Source organism: Lissotriton vulgaris, chromosome 7 (assembly GCF_964263255.1).
Source record: "Lissotriton vulgaris chromosome 7, aLisVul1.2, whole genome shotgun sequence".
Taxonomy (NCBI): Eukaryota; Metazoa; Chordata; class Amphibia; order Caudata; family Salamandridae; genus Lissotriton; species Lissotriton vulgaris.
Window position 1 is genome coordinate 1,736,327,066 of NC_141695.1, and position 21,982 is coordinate 1,736,349,047.

At 46.0% G+C, this 21,982-nt stretch overlaps 1 protein-coding gene across 1 annotated transcript; it reads left to right on the top strand.

Moving 5' to 3' along the window:
• The first annotated feature begins 631 nt into the window (after positions 1-631).
• Positions 632-1,168, top strand: LOC147706517 (taste receptor type 2 member 40-like). Its single transcript, XM_086929624.1, has one exon. It carries the CDS (start codon positions 632-634, stop codon positions 1,166-1,168), a length of 537 nt encoding a protein of 178 aa, XP_086785750.1.
• The last annotated feature ends 20,814 nt before the right edge of the window (positions 1,169-21,982 follow it).

The following is a 21,982-nucleotide window of genomic DNA, read 5'->3' on the forward strand; positions in this document are numbered from 1 at the left end:
CAACCATCATGTCTTCTCCCATAATTACTTGTACACTAGAGGCAGCACATTTAGACAGTGCAACAGCGTGTTAGTCTTTTTTTCTAACAGGATGTTCTAGTGTGGCCAGTTGTGAACTGAAATCACATCTTTTGCAGAAACCAGGATTCTCCTGAGGAAGGCAATACTGTATGATTTCGTAGTCACAAGATTATTGGGATTGTTATCAAAAAGGCGGAAGAAACAGTACTGTAAGCCACAGAACTTTGTGGCCAGCATGGATCCACATGACATATTTTTCATGGTTTTTCTTGGGTTTGCTCTCTTGGTGGGCACTGCCACCAATGCCTTTATAGCTGCAGTTATTGCAGCTTCAAGTATAAAGAACAGACGCTTGCCATCTTCAAGCGATGTCTTGCTTCTGGGGGTGGCAGTGACCAATATCCCACTGCAGTGTTGTTTATCGGGAAACCACATGCTCCGCTTCCTCTGGGAGGAGGTGTACAATATAGACGATGTTTGGAAGAGCTTTTTTGTTATCTTCCCTATCTTTGGTTTCTCCAGCTTCTGGATCAACACCTGGCTCTGTGTCTTCTACTGCATTAAGATTGTAAATTTCTCCCATCCATTTATTTCATGCATAAGGCGGAGAATGGCTGGCATGATTCCCTGGCTGCTGCTGGGGACTGTGCTGGTATCTTTAGTCATCAATGTACCAGAATTCTGGCATCTTAAGAAATGGTATACAACAAATTTCACAACTACAAATACCACCTTTGAAGGCACTGTACGTGATTACAGTAATTTCCAAAAGTGCATGATTATTATCGTGGGAGCCATCATGCCTCTGGTAATGATTGTAATCTCATCTCTGCTGATCCTCACATCCCTCTACCAACACTCCAGAAGAATGCAGAAGAACATGACAGGCAGTAGCGGGGGTCCCAGCATGGAGGCCCACGCCAACGCTGCAAAAACGACATTCGCCCTTCTGATCCTGTACATCTACTTTGATTTGTCTTTGCTTGTTGTTGCAGGAGACGATACTGGAGATGCAAAGACTGTCCGGCTATACTATTCTATGTGTAGTTGCAGTGCTTTCCCCTTCATTGACGCCCTGATCCTCATCTTCAGTAATATCAAGTTGAGGTCAGCTGCGGTGAAAACCTTCTGTTCTCATGAACACTAACAGTTTATGCTACAGTTTATGAAACATAGGGTTTGACCAGGTTATTCTTATCTGTCAGTTCTGTGGACTTCTTATAACAAACTACAGTAGTTTTCATGCACAAGGCTCAATCAAGGTAGGTCTTTGTGAGATATATGTACACCGTAGAAGTCCTGTCACAGAGTCCTGTCACAGAGAGTCCTGCACTGTCCATCCAAAACAAATTTATTTAGGTTCAGGAACCCTTTTTAAATGAACTAATTGGATAACAAACTGAAATCAATCTTTAGGTACCATTTTGAAACAGGACTTCAATATAGGGATCTGTTAATGATTGACACAGAACACACCCAGTCCTAATGTCGAGCTTCAAAAGTCATATGGAGCCATGGTGCACCTGGAGTTTTTGATTAAGCAAGATGCAAACTGAAGAGATCACTGTTTTTTTCAGACAGTGGGGACCATTCTAAATACATCTCAAGCATCCCATTATTCATAGGTGTAATTTAGTTTGAGAGATTCATCTATTTAGGCTAAAGATGAAGGATTAAGAAATGACTTGAGAATAGTTCTAATAGGCATAATTTTGAAGTTGTTGGCTTTCTGGATGGCATGGAACAGAGCGAAAAGTCTGGAGAAACTGAATCATATCAAGCATCTTATATTGTATGCATTTTGCTATTATATACCTTTATGATGAAAGTAGCTTTATTTATGCATGTATATCAACTTATACTTAAGGTGAAGAAAATCACATACATATTTAGCTTGCAGTATATAGAAAATGTCATAACAGTCTACAGATAGAGACATTAAAGCTGTAAATGTATATGGCATGTAATATTGTGGTGCATCACTTATTAGCCAACATTGGCAAAGTAAATAATCCAGGAATGTTTTAGACTAATGTAATCTTTGTTAAACTGGCTACTTGTTGGATGGAGGAAGGTTGCTAGGTATTGTAATGCAGATTACAGTAGCCAGGAAAGCCTCATTGCTAAATGTGATGAGCGACATGGAAAATTGCAAAAAGCTTGTAAGTCACAAAGAGCAGTATGAACCTGGAGGTGTACAGGGCAAAGACATACACGAATTAGGGCACTTGGGTGCAGTAAGAGGCATGCAAAATAGCAACATATGTGGACCTGCTAATGTTTCATGTATCTATTGGTATATTCTTATCCTGCTTCATATTAGCTCTGCTATGTTATACATCAGGCAGCAAAGGAGCAACACAGCATTAATGTAAACTGAGATTATACAAATTCAAAATATTGAAATACAACATATCTTATAATAGACAGTTTATGCTCTCTTGCCACTTATACACTGCACGGTCTTTCATTTGTGAGATTATCCCATTATTTTTTCACTCCGCAGTCTTTTGTATTTGAGAATATCGCATGCTTTTGTACACTCCACAGTCATTCGCATTTGAGAATATCCCATGCTTTTGTACACTCTGCAGTCATTCGCATTTGAGAATATCCCATGCTTTTGTACACTCTGCAGTCATTCGCATTTGAGAATATCCCATGCTTTTGTACACTCCACAGTCTTTCATATTTGAGAATATCACATGCTTTTGAACACTCCACAGTCATTCGTATTTGAGAATATTACATGCTTTTGTACACTCCACAGCCATTTGCATTTGAGACTATCCCACGCTTTTGTACACTCCACAGTCTTTTGTATTTGAGAATATCACATGCTTTTGTACATTCCAGAGTCATTCGCATTTGAGAACATCCCATGCTTTTGTACACTCCGCAGTCTTTCGTATTTGAGAACATCCCATGCTTTTGTACACTCCACAGTCCTTCGTATTTTAGAATAACCTATTTTTCTGAACACTTACAGTCTTATATTTCAGATTATTCCATGATTCTGTCATATCATTTGATGTGTTGATGTCTCAGACAAGATGAATTGCAAAGAATGTGCTTTGTGAGTGAATCCTGGCCTCCTGATACCAGTGCTGTACCCCTTCTCAGAGCTAGAAACTTGCATTACTGACCTTGCTGTTTGAGATCCATGTTTAAGCGGAGGGAAGCATAATCTACAAATGTCTGTACTGTATCTGCTCTATGTGTGAAAAAATCTTGCACTGGTTCCACCATTGTGATGCACAGTCTGAGAACTGTATTTTTACTCTACAGCATCTGTTCTATGTGGGGGAAGTTTGCACTGTAGATGCTTGTCCTCAGAACAAACATCAATGCCCTGTATCTGTTGTGTGTTTAAAGGAATCTTGTTGCAGTACCTGACTTGATCTGTATGTTAGGGACACTTGCACTACAGATGCATGAACGGTGTATGTATTGTATGTGATGGAATCTTGTACTTTACTTGTTTGTGACAAAAGCTTAAAGTGGGGATGTCTGCACTTTACCTGCAGTGCAAAAGGGATGCTTTCAGTGGAGATGCCTCTCCTGTACCTGTACTATTTGTGAGCAAACCTTTTACTGGAGATGCCTGTACTCTAACTTCTCTGTGGGAGGGAGGCTTGTTCTTCTATTACCAGCCCTATATTCAGTCTATCCGCAAAGTCGAATCTTGTCCTTCTGCCCTGCTATGTATGTTCTCTGTGTATCAAAGACTGCACTTGACATACTACCCTTGTGATGAAAACGTGCATTGTTTACAAATCAAATTAGTCTTTATTTCCATTATTTCAATCATTAAAGACATAATATGTCATTACAAAATGCAAAAAAATTCTTTAAAAATTTCATTGCCATGTTTTTTTTTAGCCTCCGTCTACACATAATACTGACAGGGCCCTTTCGGTGTGTGAGGGGCATTTAAAAAACACGATGTGCTCCCTGCCACTGTAGGAACACGCTTGTCTAGTGATCAACCTTCATTCAATTGTGATCTCTTTCGGGTGGATCTTTATGTTTACTAGTAATCAGAATGGGAGGCTGTATCCACCCCAGGTGTTCATGTCGAATATAGACTCTCCTCTCCCTCTTTTGTTTTCTTAGCTTTTTTCATTACTCACGTGCAGAAGATTGTTCCATCATTTTTCGTCTGATTCCTTTTTGGCTGTATTTTTTTACATTTTCCGAGCCAGTTTAATCTCCTCCATTGATTTAGTTCTTATAGCTTGTGACAGTTTCTTATAGGCTGCTCTACAGTCCTTATTGTACCAACTAGCTGACTTTAAGTTATCTCAGCTACTAAATATTTTGGTCTTAATAAAAAGGCATTTAAGCTTATTAACCAATTCTTCACGAGCCTGTAAAATAACTCCATTTTTATTCTCCTGGGTTTCTAAGATAGAAATAGCTGTGACGGTATTTTCCACCTCTACCTTCATCTGCTCTAGGGTGTTCTCTTTTTCAATTAGCATCGCCCACTTCACCCTTCGCATGTCATCTTTTGGGATTACGTCTCTGGTCACCCTCTCAATTGACTGTGGCTGTATGGCTAAACCCTGCATCTGCAGAATTAGCAGGAGTGGATTGTAGTTGCTCTTGCTTCCCTCTTGAACCAGCATGTCGACGAGGCAAGACCACAACTCCAAGTTAATGAGAAAATACTCAATTCTGCTGCTTCTTGAGGCATTGCTGTAAGTATACGAACCCTTGCCATCTGATGTTGTCCTCCCATTTACAGCCCTAACACCCCTCTCCATTCACAGATTCTTTAACTGGAGTGCTGCCTCTGTCCATTTTTTTATCGGGCTAGAGAAAGAGATGGAATGCCCCATTGGGAGTCCTCTTCGCTACTGAGGCTACCATCTTCGTTGTTGAGTGGTTCAAAAGTGCAATTGAAATCCCCTGCTATAACCAGGTTATATCTACCCCTGTGTTTCTCTATGAAGGCTTCCAGTAGGGAGACTGTGCTTGAGAACTTCCCGTCCACCATCCCTCTAGCAAATATGTTGATCAGTAATGTATTTCGACCAATTTTAAACTGTAAAATAATAGCCAGGATATCGGGGCTGTCCGTTGATAACTCTTCAGCCTTAAGACCAGATTGTTGCCGTACCCATATGGTAAGCCCACCAGAGGGCCTCTCTTTTTGACCAGCAATAGCAGGTTTGGTAAAGTTCAGGTACCCTGGGCGAAAAATGGGACTCTGTGACCAGGTTTCCTGAAAACCCATATGTCTTGACCCTCTATAAACATTGATCATTCGGCTGATGCAGTCTTTGTTGGGAGATCCACTATGTTCTAGGAAGCAATATAGGGTTGCATAATTCAGAACTTATTGTATTGATAGCTTCCTGATTGCCAGTTCCCTGGTCATTAGGCATGTTAGTGAGTTCCCTCCCCAATACTAACGCATCCACATAAGACGATTGAGGAAGAGCTGGCATAAAGCATCAATCTATTTTATCTAGAGATTGTTCATCTCTAGATGCATTTTAGAGACATATTGGAGTGATTCTTACTGTTGGTTTGTGCGGGAGGAATATATTTAATCCTAATGTTGGATGAGATCAGGTGGGATGTTCTTAGGTCGAATTACACCAAATTATCTGCAAGATCCACAGAATTCAACTTTAGGCATACGTAATCTGTGTTAAGGCCATGAGTCGTACGTCTTTTTGCTGACAGTGTGTCTTCTCCTATTACAGACCTGGACTTCCTCGAGTGACGTAGCCAATGGATGCTAATATTGATCAAAGATTGTTCATCTTCCCCAAAAGAATTGGACGGAATTCTGAGGATGTTAGTCAAAAAGATTTGTGCCTTTGAGGGACCAACCGAAGAAGAATTTATAAAACAGTGGTCATTCTGTGTGAATGGGCCTAGATTTCTCGATGGATTGGAGAGTGAATTTGCCAAATGACCATTTTCCTGTTGCTGCTGCCAAGGGCTATTCTGATTGACGTTATTTAAATTGGTTTCTAAGTTCGGTCTATCATTATTTCGCTGGTACCTTTCATTAGTGATTGGTTCGAAGCCTGCTGAAGGGACGGCACGTACATCATTGTTTCTACCCAGTCTGCCAGTGTTAGCCGTATTAGAGACACTATATTTTGGACACCTGGACATGGCCGGTCTGCTGGAATCTAGGGCTTTATCATGTGTCGGCGTGTTCAGGGTGTCTATCAATTTGTAGACCAATGTCTTGAGAGTGGTGATAAGTTTCATAAGCAGGTTTGTCTGGATTCCTAAGTTCTCAGTGGGCTGGCCTAAACCAAGACAACTGCAGACTTTTACAGGAGTTATAGCTTTTCTGGACCCAACAGTCCCTATATGATCTATGGACTTAATTGATCGTGGGGGCAGATTGTCCTCAGCTACGCCCATCAAAGGCCCAAATCTGTTACTGCACTCCAACTCGCAAACTCTATCAATTTGTGCATTTGGGCACAGGGGGGGGGTGCAGTCTGCTCGCTAGGCGGTGCGATACCCCAGTTCGAAGGAAAGGGCACTTTCTCTATTCCTTTTTTAAACATATCTGGAATAAATTTAGCGGGCTCGGGGGATAGTGGCCGATTTGTTGGATTAGCAGCAAGGGTCCCGCTTCCAATACCCAGAGGAGTGGTTAACATCTCCAAACAATCACTAATAATAGCATCTACGCAGGTCATAACACAATTATTTGTTATGTGCTTGGGGCGTTTATCCGATTCTTTGGCTTCTTTACCTTCCCAGTTACTCCACCTCCTGATGTTTCCACTGCCTTCCTTTTACCCATGCTACTACAGTCAAATACACATAAGTGGACTATGTTAAAGGATGTTACACCAAATCTACTGGCAACGTGCAGTCACACAATATATGGGTAAACCACCAATGTCCATTAAGTAGGTTCGTCCGGGAAAACAATACCCACCACAGTCCATATAAAACTTAGGTCGTACTTATGTGACTGCTGGCTACACTTTGACCTATATACACATTATTGCACTGGGTGTTAAGTCCCCTTAACTGCTGCCCTCAGTGTCCCTAGCTCACATGAAACAGTATCTTGGAGTTTATTCAGATCAATCCTGTTCTGCAGCAGATGTAAAAGGGTTGGGCCTGCCCTTGCTCTTCCTGGAGATGACGGGCAAGGACGGACCTGCCCTTGGCCCTGGTTTAGCTGGGCTTGGCCCACGCGTGGCCCGCTCTGCAGTGTTTCTTGGCTTTTTTGAGCATGACGGTGGCAGCAGACTCCTCCCTCCTGGGAGTAAGGAACCCTGGGACTTGGAGTCCCCTCGAACTGGTGATGAAGCAGTGTCAAGCAGCGCCTCCTGCTCTGTGGTGTTTCAAGGCACTTTTGAGGGCAATGGTGGCAGCAGACTCCTCCCTCCTGGGAGTAGGGCACCCTGGGACTTGAAGTCCCCTCGAGCTAGCGATCAAGCAGTGGCAAGCAGCGCGTCCCCATTGTTTACATGTCCTATGTGTGCTAGGAATTTGTACTAAGGATACTTGTTTTGAACCTCTTGTGAAAGTGTGTGTTTTGAGAGTTGGCACAGCAGATACCTTTACTGTGCCAGCACGTTCTCTGAGAAACCCCTGCACTACGGAAAACTGTGGTGGAACTATTGTGTGAGTGAAGATTGCACTGCTGAGGTTGCTGTGGCTGTTGTTTTTGAGAGTTGAGTAAATTCTGCACTACAGATGCCTGTACTGTACCTAATAAATGGGATGAAAACGTACCCTTCTTTTTAACACAGTTGTACCCAATCTGCAAAAAGAAAGTTTATATGCCTGCCCTTGTTCTGCATGGTGAAAGAATCTTGTAATGCAAATGTGTGCAATATGCATGTTGTTTGTGTGCTGCAGACTTGGTTGGGTTTTTGAGTGAAGGGTGAAAACCTTTCTCAAGCAACAACCACAATTCTTGTCAGGGTGAACCACAAAAGTCACCAAATTAACCTGTGCTTAACCATTTTGCAGCTTGGCACAAAAGCGTTCAGGCTTATCTTAAGAGGCACTATATTAAGTATCTAGGCAGCACACAAACATTAATAATGGAAATACAACACAAGAGGTACCCCATATCAATTTAGAAAACCAGAGTGAAATGTAATAAATACAATGAGACTCAAAAGGACAAAAATCCAATCAGGACATTGTTACATTTTTAAGTATAAATAGCGCCAAGTGGCAAAACGCGCTAACTTTGAGTATCTGGTCGCACTAGACTAAGGCAAACTCACAAGTTCAGGGTGAGCATGATGGCATGTGGGCTGGATACAGGGAACCATGTTAGTCCCACTCAAAACGTTACTGTTGAACAATGGCCCGCTCTGAAGGGACACCCAAAACATGTTGCCTTCCTCCTCCTTTGTGTTGGCCTTAGGACTCAGAGCACTTTATCACTACTAACCAATGCTAAACTGCATGTGCTTCTCTCCTAAACATGGTGACATTAGTGTATACATAATTGGCATATCTAGTTTTCATAAAAGTCCCTTGTAAGGTGGTAACCATATACCCAGGGCCTGTAACCTAAATGCTACTAGTGGGCCTGCAGAACTGTTTTTGCCTCTCACAAAAGTAGCCTTTCAAACCTATCTTATGCCTACCATTCATTGCAAGGCCTGGGTGTGCATTGTACTGCCCCTTTGAACTTAAACCCACTTAACAAGCCTTAAACTCTGCTTTTATCACACATAAGTTGCCCTTAAGATAGGCCCTAGGTAGTCATTTTTGTTTTTAACAGACTTTATTGATAACTTTGACATTTCGTACGATGCAATGAGTATTCTACAGAGGCAGTCTTTTGTATTTGTAGTAGTTACAGCATACATGTTACATGCAAATTCTGGATATTTCACTGTCTGTGATATATAAAAAACAAAACCAAGGACAATGATCTCCAATGACATCATTGGTACTAAAACATTGGAGTCCCAATATAGAAATTGTCAGTATAAAGCCTTTATATTCCAATTAACAAAAGAACCTGTTCAGTGTTGTTCCACTCCCTCCCTAGCCCATCCAAACCCCGACTCCTGGTCAGTCTTACTTCAGCTTCCTTGGTAATCAAGAGAGATCACTATACTTGTAACACTCGAAGGACTGTAGTGTCCTTGAGTTAATGTGTGGGTCTGGGTCTCGGGACCTACAGATGAGGAGTCGCAGGGCGACATTGTGTGCTATGGGGTTGGGGTATCCCGTGCGGGTAACAATTCAAGTGACTCTCGTTCAATCAGCATAGCTTTCCAGTCCATCGAGATGGGCTGCTTTCTCAGCCCCCTCTCTTCCTCTCTATGAAGAGCTGCACCCTCTGCTCTCCCCCACTGAAACATGTCTGCCTGCCAAGTGGACACTGCAGGACATCTCGGGGACTTCCTCCTCAAGGTGAGGGCTCTTACTGCTAAAATAAGGGGCAAGTCTAAAATCTTTATCTGCACCTTCTGCATCTTTGTGCGTCTACTGAGGCCTATGAGGCAGTTCAGTCTTCTTCCGGGACAGGGATTTGTGCGACTTCACTCAGAGAGTGGGACTCCCACTCAGTAATCTCGAAGGCAGGGACAGGACCATAACATATGAAGGAAGTCCGCCTCATCTCCCTTACAGCGGGGGCAGCAATGGGAGGAGTCTGGGGACATGCGATGAATCCTCTTAGGGGTGAGCTAATATCAACAAAGGACCATCGTCTGGATAAACTTGTTTTGCGTTAAGCAACACTTTTTTTGGGGTGTTCAAGCATACATTTCCAGGCCTTGATAGTAATTTCAATATTAGAGTCCTCGGACCAGTGCGCCCTAAGGGACGTGAGTGCGATTGCTGCATGTGTCCATATACCTGCGTATAGCCAACGGACCAGGTGCCCCCCAGTTCCTATGTAGTATAAGAGGTGTACCAGGTTATGTTGCGGGGGTTCACTCCACTGTGGGGCCCAGGCGCTCCTAATATAGTGTGACACTGTAGCGTGTAGTAAGTATAATCGTGGTGAGGCGCTCGTAGCCTGCAGAAAGGAGTCATGATTGAGTATGCTACCATCCCCGAAGAATGCACCGATGTCCTCCACCCCTGCATCTGCCCAGTCCTGTATCCTTGCCTTCGTGAGTCTGCCTTGTGGTGTGGGAATACCCAGGAGGGGGGTGTTCATTGCGTAAGGGGTTGCTGGGGAGGTATATGATAATGTCTTCCTCCCGCATTGTAGGGCAGTCTTCAGTAGGGGAGGGCTATCTGTAGGAATTTTGGCTCCAGGAAACTCGCCCCGGTCTAACCTATGTGGCCTAAACTCAATCTCCTGCACATTTCTCCCCGCAGTCCAGTACGATAGCCTCTGGAGCTGACTGGTGTAGTAGTAGGCCCTGAAATCATGAACTCCCAGGCCGCCACTTCGGGTCTCCAGTTGGAGCTTTCGTAGGCTTATTCGTCTGCGGCCTGTGCCCCAGATGAGGTTCACCAGTATGGTATTCAGCGTGTTAAAAATGGACTGTGGAATAACCACGGGCAAGTTCACGAAATAACATAATAGACGAGGCAGCATCACCATCGTCGAGATGGGAACTCTCCCCATCACTGATAACGGCAGAGATGACCAGAAGACCACACTGGCACGAAGGGCCGTTATAGCTCGTACTATGTTGCCCTCAATTTGATCCGCCTGCGTTCGGTATACTTGGATGCCTAAATATTTAAAGGTGGTGAGGGCCACCGGTAGGGCGTAGTCACCAAACTGTAGGGTATTTGGGTATGGCATTTCCGGAAAGAAGTAGGCTGTAGATTTCCCGGGGTTTATAGCCAGGCCTGACAGGAGTTAAAAATTGGCTAATACATTGGGAAGAGGGGTATTGTCAGCTTGCTAGCTGTCACCAGACTCTTACCGGCGCTTTGCGCTGTTCGGGGCCGGAGCTGCTGCTAATTTTTAAACTCACCCTGTTTTGTATTTCATTTATTTTTGGTTTTAATTTTACCTTGCTTTTAATTTGCCTGGCCCCCACTTGCAGTTTAAAATTGTTGAAAGCCACCGCTGTTGGGGGGGTCTGCTTCCCGGCGTAATTCCCTCGTACTCGCGCCATCTTGCGAGTAGATTGTGCCACTTTTCAGCGCCATTGGGTAGTTGACACGCTCTAGTCGTCAGAAGGACGCTAGACGTGGATAAAAGGGAGGTAAACCAGTCGCCCCTCCTTGCTAGCTGTCACCAGACTCTTACCGGCGCTTTGCGCGGTTCGTGTCCGGAGCTGCTGCTAATTTTTAAACTCACCCTGTTTTGTATTTCATTTATTTTTGGTTTTAATTTAACCTTGCTTTTAATTTGCCTGGCCCCCACTTGCACCTTAAAATTGTTGAAAGCCACCGCTGTCGGGCGGCTCCGCTTCCCGGCGTAATTCCCTCGTACTCGCGCCATCCTGCGAGTAGATTGTGCTGCTTTTCGGCGCCATTGGGTAGTTGACACGCTCTAGTCGTCAGAAGGACGCTGGACATAGATAAAAGGGAGTCATGCAGACGCGCCGCGGTCACGCGCAGCGGGGACGCCTGATTGACGCCGGAGTTACGCCAGAGTTCAGCCCGTCTGCGCCCGTCCGCGCTGAGGACGCGCTGCAGGACCGGCTGGACCCTGGGGCCCCTGATAGGTCCCATGCATTGCACTGGGGATATTCATCTCCGGATTTACTGTCTCTTAGACCCCCAGTACTCCCGTGTCACCATCGGTTTTCTCCTGAGGTCCTACGTCAGGCTCAGGTATGCCCTATGTGTAGAACCTCTTTTAAATTCATCATACAGTCCTTTAGGAAACCTGTTCCTCCCCCCCAGTGTTAGACGACTTCTCAACCCAGAAAGGGCTTCCTGATCAATGCGCGATCCCTTATTAAGCACAATGTAGCATTTCACGATTTTGTAAGTATGAGGCAACCAGACTGGGTCTTTGTGACCGAGACGTGGGCCTCTGAGTCCTCTGGTCATGATCTTCTCTTGGCCATACCTGAAGGGTATACGCTTCATAGGCAGGATAGAGTGCAACGCAGAGGAGGTGGATTGGCAATCTTCTTTAAGGCCACACTCTCCTGTACTGTGAAGTCTCTATCGGTTCCTTCGGATCCCTTTGAGGCTTTATATTTCTGTATTGTCTGTTCTTCTTCGATCTCCTTCACTGGAATTCTTGTATATAGACCTCCAGGACCGAGAACCAACTTCTGCCCTGAGCTCTTTAGAATCTTGGAGCCTTACTTTGGGAGATCTCACTTCACCATTCTTGGTGATTTAAATTTTCATTTAGATGACCTGGAAGCTAAAGACACATCTACTCTGATTAATGCATTGGAAGCTTGTGACTTCGTCCAAATGGTACATTGCCCGACTTATAGGGCCGGCCATACCCTGGACGGGGTGTTTTCCAATGATTCGAGACTAACAGTTGGCGTGCCTCTGCCGCTGGTATGGTCAGATCATCTAGCAATACCACTGGACTTAGAATCTCCCCTTATCGAGGTTAATTCTGCTGCCACTAATAAATGTCTTAAAAGAAGCTTCAGAAATTTTTCCAACGAGCCTCTGGCTCCTCATATCCAAACCACCAGTATTTCATCCCTGAGGGCGGCGGATGAGGCGGCACAGGAACTTGCCGACTCTATCACTAAAGCAGCTGATGAGTTAGCCCCTACTTCACTCAGATATGTGGCACGACAGAAACCTACAGCCCCCTGGTTTTCGGAATCATTGAGGCTCCTCAGACAAAAATGTAGAAGGAAGGAGAGAGCTGGCGCAAATCTTGAGATCCTACAGAACGGGAGGTATACAGGCGCCTGCTGCGAGAATATAAAAGCAGAATTATCAAGGAGAAACAGGAATATTTCACCAACCTGACTAGTTCTCTTACTTCATCTAAAGAGCTTTTTAAGATCATGGACTCCCTCTGCTCTCTTCAGGCACCTGACCCCGTGGTAGGCTCACAAGAGTTATGCAACAATATCTCGGACTTCTTCTATAAAAAAATAGATGATATCTATCTTGCTCTACAATCGCAGAGGAATATCCTGAATGACAATGATTCCTCTGGAATTAAGCATCTTGAATCTTGGACTGGTGATCCTACCCAGACCCTTACCCACTTCCCAGCGCTTTCCTTGGATGTTCTTAATCGACTGCTCGATAGAACTAAATCAGCCTCTCCTTTGGACCCTGTACCTTTGAAAGTACTAAAAGAATGTAGGGATATCATTTTACCCCCCTTGCTGGAAATAATGAATGGAGCTATGGAACAGGGCACCTTTCCTACGGTATGGAAGAAGGCGATAGTGAAGCCTCTCCTTAAAAAGCCCTCTTTGGACCCTGGTCTCCTTAAGAATTTCAGACCAATATCCCTTCTGCCGGCTCCTGCTAAGATGTTGGAAGCTCATTTGAACTTTCACTTATCCAACTTCCTGGACTCTTCTTGGTTCTTGGACGGGTCCCAACATGGCTTTAGGAAGTTCCACAGCATGGAGTCTGCTTTGACTAAGGTTGTAGATAACATTCGCCGAAAAGTAGATCTTGGCCAAACCACTGTGCTAGTGCTGTTGGACCTCACGGCGGCGTTTGACACCCTGTCTCCCTCTACTTTAACATCTTGGTTAAGGGAGGCAGGGGTAACAGGGTCTCCTGAGTCTCCTGAACTCTTTCCTACAGCAGAGAGAACAGCGAGTGATGCTTGGAGATTTCCTCTCCCCTGCTAAATCTTTGCAATGTGGGGTGCCACAGGGGTCGGCATTGAGTCCGACCCTGTTCAACATCTACGTGGCCCCCCTTGCGAGACTAGTAAGATCGCAGGGGATGGAGGTGGTGTCGTACGCCGATGACACGCAGATTATGGTGTCCCTGACCCACTCTGTGAGTACTTCCGCGTCCAACTTTAGGTCTTGCATGCAGCTTGTCACAGAGTGGATGATCCTTAACTCCTAAAGTTGAACGGCGACAAAACAGAGGTCCTGGTCTTTGGTAAGGACCAGGACGTGTGGTCGGGTGAGTGGTGGCCCTCATCTTTAGGCACCTGCCCCATTCCCACACAATCTGCCAGGAATCTTGGCGTCATCTTCGACACCTCGCTCTCTATGGAGCTTCAGGTAAACAGGACTGTGGCCACCTGTTGGGGTGTCATCAGGACCCTTAAAAGAATCCTTCATTACCTTTCCCCCCAGGCACGCAAGCAGATTGTGATTGCTCTTGTTGGCTCAAGGCTGGATTATTGTAACTCATTCTATGCCGGGGCCAACAAGTGTCTTCTGCAGCGTTTACAGGTTGTGCAGAACGCCGCGGCGCGATTTGTGTTGGCCCTGCCATGGCTTGCATCTGCTACTATGGCGAGGAAGAGCCTCCATTGGCTCCCTATCTCCTCTAGGGTGTCTTTTAAACTCCTCTGCCTTACTTACAGTGCCCTCATGGCAGGCCCTTCCGATGCTCTTGGGTCTCTGCTCACCCGGTATGTACCTAGCAGATGTCTTCGCTCTCTAGAGCTGAACCAACTGGTAGTTCCTCGTTCTAGGAAGGTTAGATGGGGAGTAGGGCTTTTTCCATCCTGGCACCCCAATTATGGAACACACTTCCTTTGGAGATCAAATCTCAGCCCTCATTGGATCTCTTTAGGAAAGCCCTTAAAACTTGGTGTTTCATTAAGGCCTACCAGTAAGCTCCTGTCACTTGGTTGATTCAGCTAGATATTGAGCTAGGCGCCTTGACGCCCACTGGGCTAAGTTGCGCGGTTATAAATCACACTTCATTCATTCATTCATTCAGCTTTCAGATTACGTAATTACAAGAGTATGTCATCTGCATAAATGTATATTAGATGATCTAAACCCTCAATGGGTCCGCCGCACCACTAAGTGCTATAGCCAAGGGCTCCAGCGCAAGCACAAACAATAGGGAGGATAGTGGGCATCCCTGCCTAGTACCCCTATGGATATTATATATGTCTGAGATGTAACGGTCTGTGCGTGCTTTGGCTGTGGGAGATGTATATAATAAGCAAACCCATTTGAGATATGTGTCCGGGAACGCAAAACGTTGCAATGTCGCAAACATAAAGTCCCAAGAGAGGGAGTCAAAGGCCTGCCTAAGGTCTAGTGCTATGCATCCTGCAGACTGGTAAACATGGGGAGTGGCCTTCATTACATAGTGTAACCATCTGGTATTAAGGTATGTGCTACGATTTGGCAGGAACCTGCATTGGTTACTGTGTATGAGTATATTAAGGTATGGCTGTAAACGATTAGCTAGGGCCTTACTTAAAATGTTATATTCAGTGGCTAGCAGGGAAAGGGGTCTATAATTAGACAGCTCTAAGCCATCACGTCCCGATTTGGGTATCGATGTGACCAGTGCTTGCATGGTGGAATGTGGTAGGTGACCTGTCTCAAAGGTAACTTTGTATACTGATTCCAGTGTGGGTACCATGGTCTCTAAGTAGGTATGGTAAAATTCAAATGGTAGTCCATCACTCCCAGGCGCTTTGTTACGATTCAGACCCTTAATTGCAGCTCTAATTTCTTGTTGAGTTATGGGGCCATCTATGTATTTTCGTACGACTTCGGGGATTACCGGAAAGGGTAGATCCTATAAAAACCCTGCTATAGAGGCGCCCTCCACAGGAGTAGGTGATGCGTAATACGCTCCAAGGTGATCATAAAAGGCTGTGTTTATTTCTCTTTGTGTATGGACTATATGTCCCGTAGGTGTACTCATTTTAGTAATGATCGGCGGATCTGGTCGATCCCTAACTATGTGGGCAAGCAGTGCACCTGATCTGTCCGCCTCCGTGTGTTTCCATTGTAGGAATTCTCTATGGTCTATGGTCTATTGTCCACAGTGTCTCTAGTGTTTCCGCATGGTCTATATGGGCAGACTGCAATGCCTCTCTTTTGTCTGGGTCTGTCACTGCCTCTCGCACAAGTGTATCCAACCGTTGTTCAATGCTCAGTAAACATTGGTGTGTCTGCTGTCTGGCCCCTACCAACTGCCCTATCGACGCCCCCCATACCACCACTTTCAGGGCATCCCCAGAAAGAGTTGTGTGAAAAGGAGCGTCTTCTAGCAATTGTGGATGTAACTTCCAGGTGGGCACAGGGGTGGGCACAGTACCCCAGTTAAGTGTGAGCTCTAGAGGGTTATGATCGGAGAAGGTGTTTGCTAGATAGGTGGACTGGCAGGCCTGAGTGATAATGGATCTAGAGCAGAGGAATCTATCAATTCTGGTATGGATACTGTGTACTGAAGGATAAATTGAATATTCTTTGTGGGTAGGATGGAGGCATCGCCATGCGTCTGAGAGTGTCCATCCAGCAGCCCATGGCGTGAACTGGTCTGCCAATTTGCTTCATTCATACCATGCAGGGGCGTATGTGACCTGTCTAGGGCAGTGTCCAATACAGCATTCCAATCCCCTCCCAGTACCAAGGGGATACCATCCCAGTCTACTAATGCTGCTCCTAGTCTATGCAGGAAGCAGTCCTGATCAAAGTTAGGGGCATAAACGCTGCTGGAGACCACAAGGGAACCATCAAACGTGCCTTTTAACAGGTTGTATCTCCCTTGGTCATCGACTCAGTGTTCCAGCTCAAGAAATGGGACCCCGTAGTGTATCCAAATGGTCGCACCTCTGGCAAAAGCGAAATAGTTAGTAGAGTAAATCTGTCTCCTCCATTTTTTGCGTGTTTTTTGTGTTTCAGCCTCAGTTAAATGGGATTCTTGGAGGATTGCTACATGTGTCTTACGCCTGAGGAGATATGCATGTATACAATGCTGTTTCTGAATTGCCCCCAACCCACGTACATTCCATGTGATTAGGTTGTAAGACCCTAGAGTGTTAACAGTCCTGGGCATGTCACCTTGTGTAGTGTGGAGCTCCAGCACACGTGGAGCCAGTAGACCAAACCCGACCAGGAGTCCCCTTTCCCCAAAACATTAACAAAACTTGGCTCAGTCCCTGACCTACGCTGGGCCCAACAATAGTGCACAAGCAGTACATACCAGATAACGGTGCATACGCTAGTAGGGAGGCGGTCACCACTAGTCATGGTCATAAGGAAGGTCCGCAACTCAGCGGCTCTATGGAACCCTGCCCTGGGGGGTGGGTGTTAAAATTAAATTTGTCAGGGACAGTATTCCTGTCTTAAGCAATCATTTGTAAGAGAATTCCGGAGTCCCCACAAAAACATACCTCAATTTGCATTTACAGAGGTGCTCAATCTATATCACTGTACCAAACAATTTGAGCCCTCTAAATTAATAAACAGCCTATAGCAGGGTGATAATGTTCATATGGACAATTGTGAAAAAAGGATGTCACAGTCTCTGAGATGTGGAGTCCATGCTATCTATAGAAGCGAATACCACAGACTATTTCTTGCGGCATTGTACACTCGTCGTCAGTGTTCAGTTATCAATTATGTCATCTGCTGCCCGGGGTGCAATCGTGGGGAAGAGAGTTATACTATGTTCAGAGTCTGAATGCGGAGTAGTGTTCTCCAAATCCATGGGGATTTTGTTTGAATCTTCACGGAATGCACCGGCAACCGCAAGTCCTACTCCTGGTTGCGACGTTGTTGTTCGCGCGATGGACCGGCGCTGCCTTTACTCTGGTTGGAGTTCTCGGATTGATGGGAGCCCCACTTAGGGAGTTTTCCTGAGTCCTGCGAAGAGAAGTCTGAGTGGCTGAAATGGCTAGAGCCAATGCACATAACTTCCATCCATTCCTCGGCATCTGCTGGGCTTTCGAAGAATTTAGATTTTTATTGTGAATAACTTTTAGCCGGGCAGGATACAGAAGTGCGTATTTGAGTTGTTCTTTCTGGAGTTTTTTCTTTACAGCTTGATTGGATGATCTCTGCCTCTGCACCAAGATGGTATAGTCAGGGTACAACGATATACAGTGGTTTTCAAATTGGATTTGCGCTTTTTCTCGCGCTTTCTGTAGTAGGATGTTGCGGTCCCTATAATTTAGGATTTTTACTATCAGAGGGCGGGGCGGTGCGCCAGGTCTGGGCAGGCCAGTTGGGATTCTGTGAGCCCGTTCAAAGCAAAAGTATGGAGAAAGTCCCTCAGGCGCCATAAATTCTGCTGCCTTACCCCCTTCACTGCATTCCGGTAGGCCAATAACGTGTATATTATTACGCCTGTTCCTGCCCTCCGCATCTTCCACCCGATCTAAGAGGGCTGCCATCTGTTGTTGTAGCTGTTGTAAGGTGGACGAGTTTTCTGCAACTCTGGGGGTCAGATCTGTGATGGATTGGGCGTGGTCTTTGACCTTGTCAGCCAGCTTACCATGGTCCGCCCTGAGTAGCGTCAATCCAGTGGGGAGTGTTCCCATCTGCAACTCAAGCGTCGCTCTAGAGTCTCGGATCTCCTTAAGAATGAGGTCTAGTTTATCGGGGGGTCCATCAGTAGGCTCATTAGACGTTGCCCCATGCGACAAGGCCGGCTAGAGTTTTCGGTCATGTTGGAGGGGCGGCCCGTTCCTTGTTAGCCCTCCAGCGTCTTCGCCCGGACTCTGCCCATGACGTGGGTCCTCAGCTAAGTGCAGTGCAAGCCCGTCCCAGTGTGTGATCAAGAGTGGTGTCGGCAAAGTTTTGGGCGATGGTAGGAGTAAGTCCGTCCTTTCCTCAGTAGATGTTGGACATCCGTTGTCGTTGAAGCCCGGCGGTCCTAAAGGGAGGTCCAGTAACTGGGGGGGGATTTACCCTGCACGGTAAAATCAGTAGCATAACCCTTCCCACACAGTATCCAACAGGGTAAGCTGCTAGCTGGATTGGGTTGTATGATGCCGTGTTGAGTAGACCAATGCAGGTCTGAGGGCCCGGCAGCATTGGCTAGTGGTGCATGAAAGGTTGTCAGGCGAGGTCTCTGGTCAATTTCAGCGGTCGTGCCCTTTCCTGTACATGTACAGTGCTGTGCTGCGCAGCGGGACCTTACTCTTTTCCCACCAGTCAGCGAAATGTCCCAATGTTAGTAATGTAGGCCCCACCCCGGGGGGGACACTCACCATGCCGCCGCAGGTCCGTGAGGGTCAGCACTACAAAGTACTGGGCGTCTTGCGTGATGGCGCTCTCTACTGCAGGAGCCCGGCAGAATCCACAGGAGTCCATTTTCATACCCCCTGGGGCCCTCAGCATGTGTCTATATTGTCCCAGCCCGGCTGGCCTTCGACCTCAAAGGACACACCCAGCCGTGCACTCCGGCCGACTGCCAGACTCAGGGGCATGGTGCGTAAGCCAGTGCGGGACAATGTAGCGTTACCACTCACCGCAACGTCCCTCGATGGACCTCCTGAGCTCACCGCCGTCTTCCACTCAACCAGTGCCCCGGGGGAGGCACAGTCGCCAGGCCGCCCGCAGTCCCCAGGTGGGAGTCGCCTCGTGGCGTGCCTGCCCCTTGGCGGTGTGGGTAGATCAGGTAGGGCGTTACTACTTACTGGACGGGGGTTAAAGGGATCCGATGCCTCCGGGCTGAAAGTGAGCCTCGCACTGCAGCGCACAGGGCCGTTTGCGCCGTGCGCGGGCCTGCGCCTAACGCCAGGACCCAGACTCCGCCCAAGCTCAGCGGCGAGTAGACCCTGGTCCAGAACTCGGACGTAACTAGGTACCAAGGATCATTCAAGGCACTCCTCAATGCTGGGGACTCCGGTGCCTCGATTCCAATGTCCCCGGTCGGATAGCGGCCGGGGTGAAGGTACAGGAGGAGTTAATCCCGCCCAGGGGTCTGGAGCTCTACCGAGTTATGACCGCCATTTTAGGCAGCTACCCACCCACACCCCTAGGCCCTAGGTAGTCATATGGGCAGGGTTTTGTATAAGTAAAAGGTATGTCATGTGCTTGTAAGTTTTACATGTCCTGGTAGTGACAAACAGCTAAATTAATTTTTTACTACTGAACAGCCTACTCCGGTCTTAGGCTAGCATTGGGAATTACTTAATAGACTTTTAAGCAGCAATTCGAGATTATAATGTAGTAGCTGCATCATGTTTCATATATTTGGAATAGAAATGAGAAATCTTTTTTAGTGGAAAAGATGGATTTAACATTACTATTTTAGAAATGCCTCTAGAAAATGGACATTTCTATGCTCTTAAGCTAGCTCCGTGTGCCTGCAGCCTGTCACCTATACACATCTGGGATGGGTGACAGCTACATTTTTTGCATTCCCTATAGATAGCCACAATCACAAGATGGGTGGGTGTCACAGAGAACTCATCTGCATTCCGACAGCTCTTCTTTGGTAGGAAAAGGGAGAGAGCTGACACTTACACATAAATAGGCTGAGAAATTCATTCTGGGAGATTCAAACCCCTTCGGAAAACATATCATTTTCTGGAAGAGATACATCGACGACGTCCTTGCCATTTGGCAAGGACCGCAGCACGTCCTGAGTGAATTTATAACGTGGATAAATACTTGTGATAACAACTTACGATTCACACACTCAGTTGACAGCAAAACCATGGTCTTCCTGGCTCTGGTAATAACCAAAGAAGACGGTTGTCTACAAACTAAAACCCACCAAAAACCTACAGCAAAAAACAATGCCCTGAGATATGAAAGCTTCCATCCGAGGGCTCTGAAGGAAAACCTCCCCTACGGCCAATACCTAAGCTTGAGACAGAACTGCAGCAAACTAGAAGACTACAAAAGTCAGGCCAAGGAACTAACAGAAAAACTCTCAACAAAGGCTACCCCAATCATATTCTGAACAAAGGCCAGAAAAGAGCCCGCAACCAGCCCAGAGAGACAATTCTTGAAGACAAAGTAAAAGAGAACAGACAGCCACCACTAACCTGCGTCACCAAATATAACAGTCTGTCAAACAAAATGACAAAATCAATCAATAAACATTGGAAAATACTAAATACGGGCAACCTTCACTGGGAGAAACCGCTCTTTTCATTTAAAGGAGCAAGAAGTATCAAATACACACTAGTACATACTCGACCCAGACAGGTCAATACAGGTGACCAATCCACGGTACTGAGTGTGTGGGGTTTGCCAAAAGTTATCGGGCACTTCCCATTCGGGAATTGTAGTGTATGCCACTTAACCACTGCAACAAAAACACTGCAACTGGAACGAGGAAAAATCTGGACACAGCGCACACATACCAACTGTAACAGCCTGAACGTGGTATACTTGGTAACATGTCCATGCGGTGTGAAGTATGTGGGCATGACCGGACGAAAGGTGAAGCAACGCATCTGTGAACATAGAAGCACAATAAGGTGCAAAAAGGTAACCACTAAATTGACTGAACATTTTTTGAAAATGAATCACACTGCAAATGATCTAAGGTGTACAGTAATTGAGACAATACTACCGGAGGGCAATACAACTCAACGCCTGTATGCGTGGATATACGGATTATCCACGCATACATCAGGATTGAATGACAATTAAGCATGGGCGGAAAATCCGTTTCGCTCGCGGATTTTGCGGATTTTCGGTAAATTCGCAATCCGCGAGATTCGCGAATCTCCCGCAAAATCCGCAAATCCGCGAGCAGCGGATTTTGCTCGCACTGTTCGCGTGAGTTCGCGGCTTCCCAGTACAACTTCGCGCCCCGCGAATAAGTGCAAAATTGCAGAAATACGATTTTAGCAAAACTGAAACTACTTACCAGGTTCAAAAGTTCAGGCTCATCATTAGTAGCCATTTCCTGTAGTGCTTCCTGAGGGGCCCCTCCAGAGTTCAGTTGCCAGTTGCAACTATTATGTGACCCTGCTCTGAACCTCAGAATAGTTACACATATGCCACAAAGGTCCTGAATTACAGCTAAGGGAGACAAGCAGGAGCCAGGCTGGAAGTTCAAATCCATTAATCAGCCCCTAATTCATTATTGTCAGTTGGGGCAGGGCAGGTGTTGTAACTAATTTTGCAACAATGAAAGCACTTAGCAAGTGCAAAAGATCACTAATCAGGAAGCACTAAGGAAGCAGGTGCCAGCTAAAAAAATATTCTGTGACACA